The following is a 17,243-nucleotide window of genomic DNA, read 5'->3' as shown; positions in this document are numbered from 1 at the left end:
ATTTATTTATATGTGGTGCTGAGGATCAAACCCAGGGCCTCAGATGTGCTGGGCAAGTGCTCTACTGCTGAGATACAACCCCAACCCCAACCCCACAAAATGGTTATTAAAACTTAAGATTTTCAGAAGTTTAACAATAATTCTGAATTCTACAATTTCATCACTCGTATTCCTAAACACTTATTATTACTTAAGGTATGTAACAAATCTACACTAATAGCTTCATGAATTACAACAGTATAGTTTTGGAAAACAGTAATTGAATTTTTTTTTTAAATTTTAAATCCAAGAAAAAAAACGTAGGGTACTTACAGATGTCTGGGACATACTTGACTGTTGTGTGACACTTCCTGTGGGGGACGTAGATGGTCTTCCACTGGATAAACTTGCCTAAAATAATAAGACCATTATAATATGCCTGCAAAAACCTGAAGTTAAAACCTTTCTGCTAGTATGGAGATTCCTGGGAAAGCTGGGAATGGAACCACCATTTGACCCAGCTATTGCCCTTCTCGGACTATTCCCTGAAGACCTTAAAAGAGCGTACTGCAGGGATACTGCCACATCGATGTTCATAGCAGCACAATTCACAATAGCTAGACTGTGGAACCAACCCAGATGCCCTTCAATAGATGAATGGGTAAAAAAAAAAAAAAAAATGTGGCATTTATACACAATGGAGTGTTACGCAGCACTAAAAAATGACAAAATCATGGAATTTGCAGGGAAATGGATGGCATTAGAGCAGATTATGCTAAGTGAAGCTAGCCAATCCCTAAAAAACAAATGCCAAATGTCTTCTTTGATATAATGAGAGCAACTAAGAACAGAGCAGGGAGGAAGAGCAAGAGGAAAAGATTAACATTAAACTGAGACATGAGGTGGGAGGAAAAGGAGAGAAAAGGGAAATTGCATGGAAATGAAAGGAGACCCTCATTGTTATACAAAATTATATATAAGAGGTTGTGAGGGGAAAAAAGGAAAAAAAAACGAGAGAGAATTAAATTATAGCAGATGGGATAGAGAGAGAAGATGGGAGGGGAGAGGAGGGGGGATAGCAGAGGATAGGAAAGGTAGCAGAATACAACAGTCACTAATATGGCATTATGTAAAAATGTGGATGTGTAACGAATGTGATTCTGCAATCTGTATACAGGGTAATAATGGGAGTTCATAACCCACTTGAATCCAAAGTATGAAATATGAGATGTCAAGAGCTATGTAATGTTTTTAACAACCAATTAAAAAAACAAACAAACAAACAAACAAACAAACCTTTCTACTACCAGCATAACACAAAAACAAAATAAGAACCAAAGCTCAATTTAATCTTTGGCCAAACAGATTTTTTTTTTTTAAAGAAAAGAAAAATATGAATGGTGAAAACAGGCCCCAAAGCTAATCTGATTAGCTGTACTAATTTCACTCTTCAGGTTTCTTGACATTTCTGAAGCTGAATCACCACTCTACCATTACAAAAAAGACATTTGAGCTACATCAAGAGCCAGTGGGTTTCAGTTTCCTAAGTCATATTATGAACATGATGTTACTTAAAATTACACTACTGAAAAGAAGTAACATCTGGTATCTGTCAATAACAGAAGTAAACTTTTTTCAGGTTCATTCAACTGAGATCCTTCTCTGATGAGGAGATTTAAGATTAAATCTCACACAGTTTTATTTAAGTTGTACAATATTAACAAAAAAATTTAAACATAGGTATTGAATCATAAAATTATGTTATTAATTGAAATAATATGATTAGATTTTAGGAAAGTACATATATGCATTTTTATATAGAAGATTTTTGGATATATATTAAATTGTTACAACAGTCACCTCTGAAAGTAGGACACAATGGCACATATGGAAAAGAAACATTTCTATTTTATTTGCCTCTTAAAATTTTATACTGATTGATATTTTTAATATAAATTATTTACATAATAAAACTTTACTTTTTCAAAAAATAGAAATATAATTCATGAAGCCCTAAGTATCCACTGTTGTACCTAGAACTTTGTGGATACAAAACCATACCACCATCCACTTTGGATGAAAAACAGAGACAAAAGCTGGCAACAATTATAAAACATATTCATTTTTCCTCCAATTAACTTCTATTTGGTAGTCTATTAACATCTCCTTTAGCACAAATAATCACAAGACTTATGAGAACTCTGAAATAATACCCTGGGTATTTATTTTCAGTAAGTATCTGAAGAAAATATAAAGTTTGGCCTTAAAAATTGTTAATTTATTTCAGTCTCACCTGAACAGCAGCAAGGCTCTGGAGCTGGGAACTGCTTAAATGCTGCTGCTGAAGAGCTGCAGTGTGCAGCATCAAGTGCTGCTGTTGAGCTGCATACATTTGCTGAAGATACTGAGCAGCTGAGCTGGGGGGGCGATGCAATGCCTGTTGAATTACCTGTGATAAGTCAATTGAACCAATGTCAAATTATAATCTCAACCTTTATCTTTTTTTTTTTTTTTCAGTGCTGGGGATCAAACCCAGGTCCTTGCACACACACTATCACTCACCCATATCTCCAGTTCAACCTTTATCTTTTTTTTTTTATTATTATTATTTTGTAGTTGTAGATGGACAGAATACCTTTATTTTATTTGTTTATTCTTATGTGGTGCTGAGAATCAAACCCAGTACCCCATGTATGCTAGGCAAGCACTCTGCCACTGAACCACAGCTCCAGCCCAACCTTTATCTTAACTATAAAATGAAGTATAAAAATGGCAGTTTAAAATTTTACTACTTTAAGATTCAATGTCCTCAAGTTTATTAACATATTTCTCTCCCAGTTACATATTGCTAGGATTCACTAATTATACAAATTAAATTACCCAGTAAAGATAAATCCATAAAAGAACCATACAAGGACTGAGGTTGTAGCTCAGTGGTTGAGTGTTTGTCTAGCATGTGTGAGGCACTGGGTTCGAATTCTTAGCACCACATGTAAACTAATAAAATAAAGGCCCATCAACAACTTAAAAATATTTTTTTTAAAAAGGACCATATAAGTATTTGAAGAAATCTTTAATATCACTAGTATCAAAAATTTACAAATTAAAACATGATACTATTTTCCGACTGTCAGATGGATAAAGATTTAAAATACTTTTATTTGAGAAAATAAATCTTCCCACACTGTCAGTGAGAATTTAAGTTGGTATAACTTTTTTGGATAAAAGTTGGAAGAATTCAGGGCTTAGGTATGAAGAGGAATATTTTGTTATGGAGCCATTACAAACAGTAGTATGGCTCTACACTGTTTAGTAGAGTAACTACTAGCCACCTGTGTCTACTGAACATGAAAATATGACTAATGCAACTAAGGAATTGGGTTTTTAACTTTAACTGAACTTTGATTTTAATGTAAATAGGTACACAGATAGCTAATGGCTACCATATTTCACAGTGCAGATACAGACTTGTATTTATTAATAAGAACATTCTCAAATATATTAACAGGTGAAGAAAGTTAGAGTAAGATGTCATTTTTATACCAAATTAATTGAGTAATCATTTTTATATCAAAATAACTCAGTAATCTGAGTATTCTTTGAGGATTAAATGAAGCATCTAGAACCCTGTGGAATATATTATAGGTACTCAATACACACTAGTAGCTAGTATCTCTTTAACAATTGCTATGTGCCAAGCATCTGATAAATGCTTCATGTGGATTATCTTGTTTAATTCTTTATAGATGTAGTGAGAAAGTAGACATAATTATTATCTCCATTTTACAGATGGGAAAACTAGTGTTTTAAGTAGGCTAAATAATTTCCCCAAATTCATACAGCTAGTAGCTTCTCTGACTTCAAAGTCTACACCACCCTTTATACCCTGTGAGTTCTTGTGTTTTTCTATTATACCTGCTTGCTTCCTCTATCTCATAATTGTATTTTTCTTATAATTGCATTTGATTTTTTTTTTTTTTAATCCTGAGGCTCAAGGAGTTTGTAGATGAGTAGAATACTCAGTAGATGAGTAGGAATACTCTAAAAGATTTGTCTAAATCTATATTTTGGGTTCAAATACAAAATTTGAACCTAAAGTCATTCTGCACATTAGGGGTCTAGGAAAACATAAAAGAGTACTGTAGATGGATAGCTAGTTAGAGGTAATTTTTATCTTCTGGTTTGAACTTTTCTTTAAGTGTCTGAAAATCCTACAAAAATTGTCAAAACTATTTTTTTTCTGAAAATTACTCAATAATTTTTTTAATGTTTTTAAATGTCAGAGTTGTTAATTTTCCACATAGAATACAATTATTCGTATTGGGGCTGAGGTTTTGGCTCAGTGATAGAGCGTACACCTAGCACATGCGAGGACCTGGGTTCAATTTCAATCCTTAGCACCACATAAAGATAAATAAATAAAATAATGGTATTTTATCCAACTACAATTAAAAAATAAATATTTTTTTTAAATTAGTATTAAAAAGACTCAGTGTTTGTGAATATTAATAAAATATAAAATCTAATCATGAAATTTCGCAAATAGATAAATGTGGTAAAGTCAAGTATTCTATTAAGACCAGAGAAAAATCCTTCATCTCTTCAAAAGATAAGTAAGTCCAATCCTCTGCAGCCACATTCCAAGGTCATATCATGCCCAAGTAACCAAAACAGCACAGAACCCCAATCTTAGTATCAAACCAGAGTTTTCAAAGTGCTAAGGAAGTAACAGAGCCATAATCCTATAGCTTCACAATCTAAATTTTGGACACCTATAACCATAAAACCATGAACCCAAATTTCAAGAAAGAACATTTCCATGAATTATTGTTTACTTCAGGCATGCATATGTCATCTCTCCAATAGCAAATTGCATACTTGCTAAAAACTCCTGTCACAAAAATCAATGTAAGCTTTTGATTCCTGGTTATAGAGGACTACAGACCAGCATTAAGTAATTCAGAATTACATTAATTTATCTTTTCTTGTAAGACAAATCTATATATCTTCTTTTAATTCTGTAATAAAATTCTAAAAATCAAACTGAAAAAAACAAATAAACACTCTATTTGACATAATTTTATCAGAGTGCAGTAATTTTCTGTAGTTGGTAATCTTTTATTACTATTCAACACTATACTCCTGGCATTGCATAAATACAAGTTACAGGTACAGAACATTGTTCTTATTTTATTTCTCTACAGGAATTAACAAGTTAAAGAGAATTCACAGGACTAAGGAAAAAAAAACTGGTAGAATAAAGAACTACTTAGATAGCTCAATAAATATTGATTTGATTGCTCTTTAGGACAGCAATTCCATAATCTTTGTAACAACTAGAGTTAGAGATATTTGTGAGGTATATCTACATCTACACATCTCCAATAATACTTTATTTTTATTAATACATCCATCTTAAGGGAAAACTAGAAAATGAAATGTCATATTAAAATATCCCATTATGGGGCTGGGGTTGTGGCTCAGAGGTAGAGCACTCACCTTGCACATGTCAGACCCTGGGTTCGATCCTCAGCACCACATAAAAATATATAAATAAAATAAAGATATTGTGTCCAACTACAATTAAAAATAAATATTAAAAAAATATATATATCCCATTATCACCAGCTGGACATGATGGCATATGCCTGTAATTTCAGCAGCTCAGGAGTCTGAGGCAGGAGGATCACAAGTTCAAAGCCAGACTCCGCAAAAAGTGAAGCACTAAGGAAGTCAGTGAGACCATGTCTCTAAATAAAATACAAAATAGGGCTGGGGATGTGGCTCCGGGGTCAAGTACCCCTGAGTTCAATCCTCAGTACCCCACCCTCACACACACACAAAAAAAAATCCCATTATCTCAAAGATCTAGATACTCTCCCCCATATCCCTTGCCTCAGAGAAAAGTGAAGAACATTAAATGCATACTCTCCATTCCAGTTTGAATTCTGCTGAGCTGGCTGGGTCCCCAACAGTTCTGATTCCACTCTACAGTGACTTCAGAAAACTAAATCCTAAACCACAGAACAGTTTAATAGTTATTACACTAGAGAAAAATGGAGCAGAGAGAAGACTATACCACAAACAGTTAAGAATACAATTAGAGAGGCTGGGGATATAGCTCAGTGATACAGTATTTGCCTAGCATTCCCAAGGCCCCTCCTTGACTGAAAAAAAAAATGCAATTAGGAAGTAGAGGAAACAAGAAGGTATAACAGAAAAACACAAGAACTCACAGGGTATAAAGGGTGCAGACTTTGAAATCAGAAAACCTACTAGCTGTATGAATTTCGGGAAATTATTTAGCCTACTTAAAATACTGGTTTTCCCATATGTCTACTTTATAGAGGTGTGGTGAGAATTAAACATGATAATCCACATGAAGTATTTATCAGATGCTTGGCACATAGCAACTGTTCAATAGATACTGGTACTAGTATTTATTAAGTACCTATAATATATTCCACAGAGTTCTAGAGGCTTCATTTAATCCTCAAAGAAACTAATAAAAAAGGTAGTCTTGTCCTCATTTTAGTCTCCTAAGGCTCAAGGAGATTGTGCCTCCCACCCAAAGCCACATAGATACTGATGATAACAAAAATGGGATTCAAACAGCATATCAGAATGCAATGCCCATGTAGTATACAATACTACATTATCTCCATTATTATTAAAAGTTAATAAGTGACCTAGCCCAAGACTCTTCTTAAATATTTCCTTTCTCATTTGCCCCAGGAACTATAGAAGGCATCTTCCTACTAAGGTTCTTAGGCCACATGGGTTTAAAATAAACCTCTTAACGCAACTACAGACTTGAAAAGAATTCCCCAAGTCTATATTTTGGATTCAAATACAAAATTTGAACCTAGAGTCATTCTGCATGTTAGGGGTCTAGGTTGAGTACCTTTCCTTTAGAGCAACATCAAGAGACTTCCAATTATAATTTTCCTGACACATAAATGTTAACAAACTATTTAACAGTATAATTATTAAATAACTGCTGGTTGTTTCAAACATTAACAATTTTTCTTTTTTTTTAAAGCAGTGCCAGGGATGGAACCCAGGGCCCTGTACCTGCTAGGCAAGTGCTCTACCACTGAGTTACATCCCCAGCCCAGATCTTAACAATTATAACTGTATATTTGAGGATCTGAATCAATACGTTGATCTGGTTTAAACAAAAAGCAATATGATACTCCAAGTCTAATTTTACCCATCATTATAGCTGAAATACCTGTACAGCATGTCGGTCTGAACCGCTGTAGACAGAAATCTGTGGTTGCTGCATTCGAGAAGAGGAAGTGGTGATGGTGGTGGTTGTTGTGCTACTGGTTGTTGTCGACACAGAAGATGCTCCAGGGTTTGGTTCATTATCCATTGTTGTACTGTGGTCTTTAAATCTGGCAGATAACACAAAGGATTTATATTGACAAAAAGAATAATCTTATGAGTTTTAAAGAATATTCATTCCAGCTGGGCACAGTGGCCAGTGGTTTGGGAGGCTGAGGCAGGAGGATCACAACTTCAAAGCCAGTCTCAGCAACTTAGCAAGGCCCTAAGCAACTTCAAAAGCTGAGGGTATGGCTCAGTACTTAAATACCCCTAGTACCAAAAAAAAAAAAAAAAAAAAAAAATTCATTTCAATAAATAATCTGAAAGCTGGGCTTAGGAGGCTGAGGCAGGAGGATTGTAAGTTCAAAGGCAGCCTTAGAAACTTAGCAAGAACCCATCTCTCAATAAAACATTAAAAAAAAAAAAAAAAACTGGGGATGTGGCTCAGTGGTTAAGCACCCCTGGGCTCAATCCCTGGTACCAGGAGAAAAAAAAAGAAAAAGAAAATAATCAGCAAGAGTCTAAGCCTCTATAAAGAAACAAAATATAGCTAGCACAAAAAACACTTAGAAGGGAAAAATACTTTACATATACATAGGATATTTAATAGTTAATATCTATCTATGTTGAATTTAAGTGAGCCAAGATATATAACTGACAAAACCTGGTCTAAAGTTTATCTTTGCAATATTGAAAGGAGGGATTTAAAATCAAAATAGGTGGTAAGAGAATACCACACTAACTGGAAAAATAAAAATTTAAGCAATATCGGAGTACTTTAAAACAATTCTTTGCATTCATTTGATGATAACAACAAATTACAGTCACTCATATTTATACATTTTAAAAGAATATGACTTCTGTTGAGTAGCTTAGTTTTGGTTGCTATATACACTTTACTTAAAAAACAAGTTATCTTAAAAGAGTTAACAAAAAAAGTTTAATTCATACCAGGTTTTCTCTAATTGCTCTACAACACTGTCCTTCTTTTATTTAATTTTTAAGTTGTAGGACACAATATATTTATTTATTTTTTTAAAAATTTTATTTATTTTTTTTATTGGTTGTTCAAAACATTACAAAGCTCATGACATATCATCTTTCATACATTTGATTTAAGTGGGTTATGAACTCCCATTTTTACCCCAAATACAAATTGCAGAATCACATCGGTTACACACTCACATTTTTACATAAGGGCATATTAGTGACTGTTGTATTCTGCTACCTTTCCTATCCCCTACTATCCCCCCTCCCCTCCCCTCCCATCTTCCCTCTCTACCTCATCTGCTGTGACACAATATATTTATTTAATTTATTTATTTATATGTGGTGCTGAGAATCCAACCCAGTGCCTCACATGGGCTAGGCAAGTGCTCCTCCACTGAGCTGCAGTCCAGCTCTATCCTTACTATTAATAATAATCGAGTTTGACTTAAGGACAGATTACTCTACGGAAATAAGGGTAGCAGTTAACAGCAACTTCCCACATCCTTATATAAATCTTTTTCAAGATGAATTGCTCTAAATTTTAAAAGCAGCATAAGTATATAATTTTCCTCAAATACAGTTTCCTTGTGTATAGACAGTAAAGTACATTTTTGTACCAAATTTTCTATTTCTTCCAATATTAAAATTCCACTTATATTGTGATACAAAATTTCTCCCAACACAGAATCCATATGTGATTAAATTCAACACTAAAAAATCAACTCTAAGGGCTTCAATATTGTTAGAAGCTAGAACTACTGTAATTTTTATAGGGTCACAGTGCATATAATAATGAAAAATACACTTGAAATTATACTGTTTTATCTTCCTTCTTTTATCTGCCTTTTCTTATCAGTCATTTCTTCCGGAGAAACACAACCTGTGTGACAAGAATGTAACAAAAACTCTTCTACTTCACAAAAAGCAAAAGGAATTTGGCACTAATTGGGTACTCATATACTATCCTGATAGGACTTCCTTTATGTACAAATTTCCTCTTTTCTATATCACTATGTAAACAGTATTTGGCTCTGAGGAACCAATCTCCTTTTAAGAGAAAAAGTGAGGGGCTGGGATTGTGGCTCAGAGGTGGAGCAGTCGCCTAGTATGAATGAGGCACTGGGTTCCATCCTCAGCACCACATAAAGACATTGTGTTCACCTATACCTAGAAAATAAATATTAAAAAAAAGAGAGAGAGAAAGTGAAAGAATAAAGGAAGTAGTTGATTCCTCAGTTACTTTTTTTTATTAGAAAATGATGATTGGAGACACTGAGGCAGGAGGATAATAAGTTCAAGGCCAGCCTCAGCAATTCAGCCAGATCCTGTCCCAAAACAAAAAATGAAAAGGGAGGGACAGGGTTGTGGCTCAGCAGCAGAGGGCTCGCCTAGTACTCTGCCTAGCATGTGCGAGGCCCTGGGTTCAATCCTCAGCGCCACATAAAAATAAATAAATAAAATAAAGGTATTGTGTCCAACTACAACTAAAATTTAAAAAACGAAAGGGGATAGGTATGTAACTCAATGGTAAAGCACCTCTGGGTTCAATCCGCAGTACCAAAAAGAAAACGGAAAAAGGAAGTGAATGTTTTTACACTTCTTTGCTATTTTTCAAATTGCCTTCCAATTATCAAATCACAGTATCATACGGTTCAATATTATACAGAATCAGTAGTAGACAAGGAAAACTTTTTACCACATTACTGCCTATCATAACACGTGTGTGCCATGCACCAAGTGATATGCAAAATGCCAGCTTAAAGTCTGGTACTTTTAAAGTTATTCTGCTCAACCATATCCTCAAACCCAGGCACAGTTCTAACTACTAACCGAAAATCGTCACAGAGAATACAAATTCTAGGCATCAAGTCTAATACAAATTCTAGGCATCGGTGAGGGCAACAGGCCAAACCATGGTATTGCATTTCGAGGCCTGGCACAAAAGAACAGTTTTGGTAACTCTACCGTCTGTGCATATAAATACCTGCAAAATACAGACTGCAGTTCTGGTATACAAGAGGCCTACCCGAGAAATATTTAAGTTTTAGAGTCGCTAACTAAGCATACCATCACACTGCCACACAAGAATGTGGCCCTCTAGGGAGACAGAAACCCTGCAGCCAGAGACCCGAGGGAAAGGTCTTTCCTTCCGGGGTGTTTTCAGCCTCAACAGAGCGCAGCAACCTCCGCCGCCCTCAGGCCCGCGCCAAGACACTTAGCCTTCGCCCTACCCCACCGCGGGAGGGCAGTGGGCAGCTGGGTCTCTCGTTCTCCGGCTGAGAGCGGGGAGGCGCCGGAGCGGAAGGATGGTAGCACGAAGGAGGCCTGGCAGTGCCCACCCTGCCCTACCCAGCCTCCGCGGGCCCTTGGCGTACGAGGCCCGCAGGGCCCACTTGAAGGGATGACAGCGCCTGAGGGGCCCACAGGAATCTGTTTCCTGGAGAACCCTAGCGGACAGGGCCTCAGAGGTGACCGTGCGCTCAGGGCTCGGCCGACCCGGTCCAGACGGCAGAAGGGGCGCTCCCGCCTGCAGGGCAACTGGACCCTTCAGTTCGCCTCCGCCCCCCGACTAGGGCCAAGCAGGCACCAGCAGAATATGTAGTTCTCAGGTTTCCCTTCCGTGCACTGCTAGCGAAAGAGCCCTGAGCTCTTCTACTGAGGAACGTGTCGCTGCCCCCACTCGCCCCCGGTTACGACATCAGTCACCAGCAAGTCACTCACTCCGCTTCCGCCATCTTCTCTCCTCCATCACTAGCACGGGCTGCGCATGCGCCCCCCAGCGGCGGACAGAGAGGCGGGGTCGGCCCCTTTGGTCATGTGGGGTCCTCAGCTGCCAATACCTCGCCCACGTCAGCTCCTGCTGTCTCTGAAGTGACCAGGTTTCTCCACCTTATTTTCCACTATCTCATTTGCAAGCTTTTACTTTCTCTTGCCCGGGATCTTCCTCTTAGAAAGGTATAACTTCTGCGTAGACTATTAAGTTAAATATTTGAAGAATATCTACACAAATACGCAAAGAGGGTCTCGAAAGAAAATACCCACGAAGATGCTGAGGTCTGAGAGAGAAAGGAAATTCGGTGCTGCTACCATGGGGCTTGTTAGCCTGGGACGCGCTTGAGTTTGGTGGTCCTACCCAGCGGTCACTCTACCGGGTTCAAAGGTGATGTTTAGATGCTGGTGAGTGGGTGGTTAAGAAATAAATTCCACGAGAGAGTTTAAGTGAGCGCTTAGTGGGCCCAGTGAGCGCTGGAGTGCAGACTTGAATAGCATGGGACACAAACAAGAAAGGCCGCTAGTTTGCTAGTACTTTTTACTATATGCCAACTCCTCTGAGGCGGGGTGAGACAAACATATAAAGATGAGTAAAATATTAACTATAACTATAAAATAGTAAAGATGTGTTCCCGGAAATAAGTCAACCTGGAGAGTGAGTGGTTTTTATAGACATTATTGCTTTGGAACAGACCCATCAATCTCTTTGGAAACCTTAAATTCAAAGAACAAAAAAAAAATCTTTACTACTCTTTGTAGAAAAAAGAGTATCGATCATAAACAATAGATTTTTTGTTTTGTTTTGCTGTACTGGATATTGAACCCAGGGACTCGCCATCACTAAGCTAAATCCCCAGGCCTTTTTTTTTTTTTTTTCCTAAGAGAGAATTTTAATATTATTATTTTATTTTCTTTAGTTCTCGGTGGACACAACATCTTTGTTTGTATGTGGTGCTGAGGATCAAACCTGGGCTGCACGCATGCCAGGCGAGCCTGGCTACCGCTTGAGCCACATCCCCATCCCTTTTTTTTTATGTTGTTGTTTTTGAGACCCACCTCCCAAAGTTGCCCAGGCTGGCCTGGAACTTGCATCCTCCTGAGTCAGCCTCTAGAGTAGCTAGAAAGTATAGGTCTATGCAACTGTGCCTGGCAAGGATATCTCTTGTATTGGTAAAACAGTGGAGTCATGCTCATTTCAAGAAGTAAGAATGAGGTATTGGTGTAAATTCATCTTAAAAGTGTAATGTGCTCCAATGAAAAGTATACTTATCCTTAGAAATCCTGTGTTCTGGGATGTGCTTAAGGAAGGGAAAAAAATACTTATGTGAACATAAGCTGTCCCTTTTCTTATTTGATAACATCATTTGTTTTCTTTTGGTTTTTTATCTTCTTCCTGACTGATAGCAGTTCACTTCCTACTAGAACTCACTGAGAAAGATACTTTGAAAAGCCCCTTAGATGCTTAAAACTATTACTACTTTTTCTTTCTGATTTGATATGATGTCATTGTCATTCATCTCTCTAGAATCAACTGTCTATTAATATTTATTGCTGAAATTATTGTTTAGAAAAACAGAAGTGCAAGAAAGCACCATCTTAGACCTAAGACTAATACACAACCCAAGGGTATTTGAATAGGCCAGAATTCTTTTTCATCCCCCTTTCCTTTGGATACTGAAAGCCTATATTTTTTTGTGGCCTCATGCAGATTGGCTTTCAAAATGAGAAAATACATTAGGTAAAATTAGATCATTATTGATTTTTAGAACCATTTAAAGACTCTGTTTATTACAACAACTAACATTTGAATAGCTTCTTACTCACTGCAAAAGATTTCCACCTAACTCATTTGTTGATCTTCACAACAACTCTGTAATATAATTATCATCATTCTCATTTAGCATTGAAGTCACATTAATTTCAAGTGAGGCTCAGGTAATTAAGTACCTTTCCTGACTGCTAACATATACCAGAAATGGTGTCCTAAGCTTAAATAGCTCTCCACTAACAAAGCCAAATTTCCTTCACTATATTATTCAGCAAGCCACTATGAAACAGAGGAGAACAAGTGTGATGGACAACTTTCAAGAAACTTAACTATGACTTATCTGATCAAACAAGAGGAAAGTATTCAACCTCTTTGTTTCCTTTCTTAAGGAAAATGTGGATGTGGCATGATGACAGGTTGAACTTTCAAAAGTTCATATGAATTGTTACTTTGGAGTAATAGTACCTTGGAGAAGAGCTAGGATCCTAATTGATTTTAGGAAAATCTCTTTAGCTTTGTGCAGGATGGATTGGAAAGAAAGTAAAATAGGAGACAGGGAGACTAGTTGAGAAACTGCATTGACTCTTAAAGAAATGATAAGGGCAAGAGGAATGGAAAGGAGGGCTGAGTTAAAATTTAGTCCCAAATCAGACACCGTGGTATGCCTCTGTAGTCCCAGCTACTGGGAAGGCTGAGGGAGGAAGATAAGTTCAGCCCAGAAGTTCAAAAACAGGGCTGGGATTGTGGCTCAGTGGTAGAGTGCTTGCCTGATATGTATGAGGCACTGGGTTGGATTCTCAGCACCATGTATAAGTAAATGAATAAAATAAAGGTCTATCAACAACTAAAAAATATTAAAACAAAAAGTTCAAGAACAGCTTGGGTAATATAGTTAGACCCTGTCTTAAAAAAATTATAACAAAATTTTAGTTCCTTGGTCACACTGGTCATATTTTGAGTGCTCAATATCTGCATGTAGTTAGCCGCTACTGTATAGGACAATGCAGATTAAAACATTTCCATCATCCCAGAAAGTATTATTGAACAGCACTAGTCTTGACATTAGATCAGAGGTTGGCATACTACAGCCCAAAGGCTAAATCCAGCCTGCAACCTGTTTTTGAACAGCCATCAAGGTAAAAATGCCTTTTATATTTTCTGGTAATTGAGGGAAAAATCAAAAGAAGAATAATATTGTGTGATAAAACTGTGAAAATTACATGAAATTCAAATTCCACTATCCATAAGTAAAATCCTTTTGGAATACAGCCCTCCTTGTTCCTTAATGTATTGTCTAAGACTGATGGGCTGCAAAGGCAGAGTTGAGTCTCGCTGTGACAGACACTAACAACCCACAGAGCCAATAAACATACTGTACTACCAGTCCTTTATGGAAAATTTCCTGACCCCTATTCTAGATCACTGTTCACCCTTTTAGAGCAGTTAATATAGGACGTGCCCTGTCCTGGGCCCCACCTAGACCATGATTGCTGTCACAGAATCCCAGGTAGTGAGAAAGAAAGTCCAGCGGACCCAGATTTGAATACTGAGCTTTCTATTTTACCAAATGAGCCACCTTGTGCAAATGATTTAACTGCACCAATTTTTATTTTATAATGTGAACAAAAGGGAGGACAATAATACCTTGCAAGATTGTTATAAAATCCAAAAAGGCTACATTGTAAACTCTAAAAAAAAGTTCTTTTTTTTTAAACTTTTCAATAGACACAAAATACTTTTTTGAGATGATTAACACTTGGATATTTGGATGAATGAGGCATAAAATTTTATTATATCCTGTAAGTTGGAGTGGCACAATACATAGGATTGCTTTCTCTTTTTCTTTAAAGTAAAAGGCTAAAATCAAATGCTTTTGCTAAATTGTAAAAGTAATATGATAAAATCAAACTAAATTGAATAGTATTGAAACCAAAAACATAACCTGTAGTGCTGCTACCTCTTACCTACTCTTGTAACAATTCTATGCTTATCATTCTTATCTCTCTGTATCAATGAGTGGCACTGTACACAGTGGCTATCCCTCCAGGTGCTGAATGGTGCAACAGAGAGCACTAAAGCTGAAAGGGCCTTTAGAAGTCATGGAATCCACATGGAGGAACAATCCGTAGCACATGCAGAATTTGAATTTGCACCTTCTATCCATCCAGTCCAGAGTTTTGGGCCATATGCCACAAGACCTTAGAACTAGTGTGTTGGTGCTTGAGAAACACTTGAGGTGCTACGTATGGTCCTTCCCATTCTGCTTTGATGCTTAGTGTTTGCTTAGCATTGCATCAGCCTAGGGGACTTTTTCTAAGTAGGGCTTTAGAATCAAACAAATCTGAATCCTGGTTCTGCCAACTCACTGTGCTGTGGACTCCTTGCAATCCTGTCAGTTCCACCTCATTTCTGGCCACAAGACCATGATACACCACCAAAATACAAATCAGATTTGTCATTTCTTACTACCTCCACTGTCATCAATATAGATCAGGCCACCTTTCTCTCTCCTAAACTACAGCAATATACTCCTGACAGGTCACCCTGCCTTCATTCTTAGTCCCCTACAGTCTGTTGTCCATGCAGCAACCTATAGAGAAAATGTAAATCACACTTGTCACTGTTCTGCTAAAATCCTGCATTGTTGGTCTATACCCAAAGGACTTAAAAACAGCATACTACAGGGACACAGCCACATGAATGTTTATAACAGCACAATTCACAATAGCTAAACTGTGGAACCAACCTAGCTGTCCTTCAATAGTTGAGTGGATAAAAATAAATGTGGCATATATACACAATGGAATATTACTCAGCAATAAAAGAGAATAAAATCATGGCATTTGCAGGTAAATGGATGGAGTTAGTGAAGTTAGCCAATCCCCAAAAAAACAAATGCCGAATGTTTTCTTTGATATAAGGAGGCTGATTCATAGTGGGATAGGGAGCAGGAGTATGGAAGGAATAGACGAACTCTAGGTAGGACGGAGGGGTTGGAGGGGAAAGGAGTGGGCATGGGGTAATTAATGATGGTGGAATGTGATGATCATTACTATCCAAAGTACATGTATGAAGACACGAACTGGTGTGAATATACTATGTATACACCCAGAGATACGAAAAAATGTGCTCCATATATGTAATAAGAATTGTAATGCACTCTGCCGTCATATATAAATTTTAAAAATTTACATAAAAAAGAAAAGAGTAAATAAAAACATTTTTAAAAATCCTGCATTGTCTTTCCATCACTCTTAAGTGAAGCCCTGAGTTTTCATCATGAGCCTATGAGGTCCTGTGTGAGTTTCCTGGCTCCTTCTACTCCAGCCACCCTGGCCTCCTTTTTCTCGTTAGCTCTTGTTCTATAATGCCTTTCACATTGGTCTCATCTCTTCACTTCATAAAAACCTTTGTTCAACCATCTCAAAGAGTACTCCTTTACCACCGACCTAACATGGTCCTCTTGTCACTTTCCTTCCATATCCCATAAATTTTTCTTTATAGCACACTGATTCAACAGATATTATGTTATACACAGATTTGTTTATTTATTTACTCTTCTCACCAACCTCCAGGTTGTAAGCACCATGTTTTGGTCACTGCTGTATTCCTGCTTCTTAAAACATTAAGTACTCAATAAATATGTATTGAATAAATGATGTTACTTCTTTAAAAGCCACATTATTTATGATTCCGTTTATATTAAATGCCCGAATAGGCAAATCTATAGAGAATGGGGAATGACAAAATTAGCGTGGGATGTTTTGGTGGGTGACAAATATGTGCTGAAATTCAGTAGCGGTGAGGATTGCACAATAATGTGAATATAGTAAAAATATACTTTAAATAGATTAATTTTGTCATGTGAATTATTGCTGTAGTATGTATACTGCACACTGCATACAAAGCACAGTATGATATACATTGATTTCAGAATGATTTCTGCTATAATGATTTAAATAAATATATATTACATATTTATATAGCTTTTTTTCCCCTTGGTACCAGGGATTGAACCTGGGGTACTTAACCACCTGAACCACATCCCTGGCCCTTTTTATTTTTTTTATTTTGAGACAGGGTCTCCTGAGTTGCTGAGGCTGGCTTTGAATTTGCAATCCTCCAGCTTCAGCCTCCTGAGCTGCTGGGATTATAGGCAAGTGCCAGCATGCCTGGCTATATATAACTTTAATCAAATAATTTGTGTTATATTGGCATACTTATTTTGAGGAACAATTGTTACTTCCTTGAAGTAGCTCTGTGGAAATACATTCAAACAATAAGAAGCTGATAATTTTCTTTACTATTTAATCTACAGTAAATGTCCTGTTTCAATATGGCATTTGTAAAAGCCCAGAAGCAATCTACTCTGTAACATGTATGGAACATTTTCCAGGTAGTT

General features: G+C 36.9%; 1 protein-coding gene across 7 annotated transcripts in view; it reads right to left on the bottom strand.

Moving 5' to 3' along the window:
• Phc3 (polyhomeotic homolog 3) overlaps positions 1 to 11,057 on the bottom strand; it is an 84,835-nt gene extending 73,778 nt beyond the window's left edge. For 4 of the 7 annotated variants that reach the window (XR_013092534.2, XM_076868950.2, XM_076868945.2 and 1 more), the window contains exons 1-4: positions 11,023 to 11,057; positions 7,214 to 7,379; positions 2,273 to 2,428; positions 313 to 390 (exon numbers count right to left, since the gene is read on the bottom strand). Coding sequence is in view for 6 of the 7 variants with exons in the window: in XM_076868950.2 (XP_076725065.1) it covers positions 313 to 390; positions 2,273 to 2,428; positions 7,214 to 7,379; positions 11,023 to 11,036 (414 nt within the window). In the remaining variant the exon portion in view is untranslated. Of the gene's footprint in view, positions 1 to 312; positions 391 to 2,272; positions 2,429 to 5,907; positions 5,988 to 7,213; positions 7,380 to 11,022 lie in introns of those variants that run through there. The other 3 variants (XM_076868951.2, XM_076868947.2, XM_076868948.2) reach the window with 2 other exon arrangements.
• Positions 11,058 to 17,243: the final 6,186 nt, after the last annotated feature.

This window comes from Callospermophilus lateralis, chromosome 10 (genome assembly GCF_048772815.1).
Source record: "Callospermophilus lateralis isolate mCalLat2 chromosome 10, mCalLat2.hap1, whole genome shotgun sequence".
Classification (NCBI taxonomy): Eukaryota; Metazoa; Chordata; class Mammalia; order Rodentia; family Sciuridae; genus Callospermophilus; species Callospermophilus lateralis.
The sequence above is the reverse complement of the archived record's forward strand: the minus strand, read 5'-3'. Positions and strand labels throughout refer to the sequence as shown.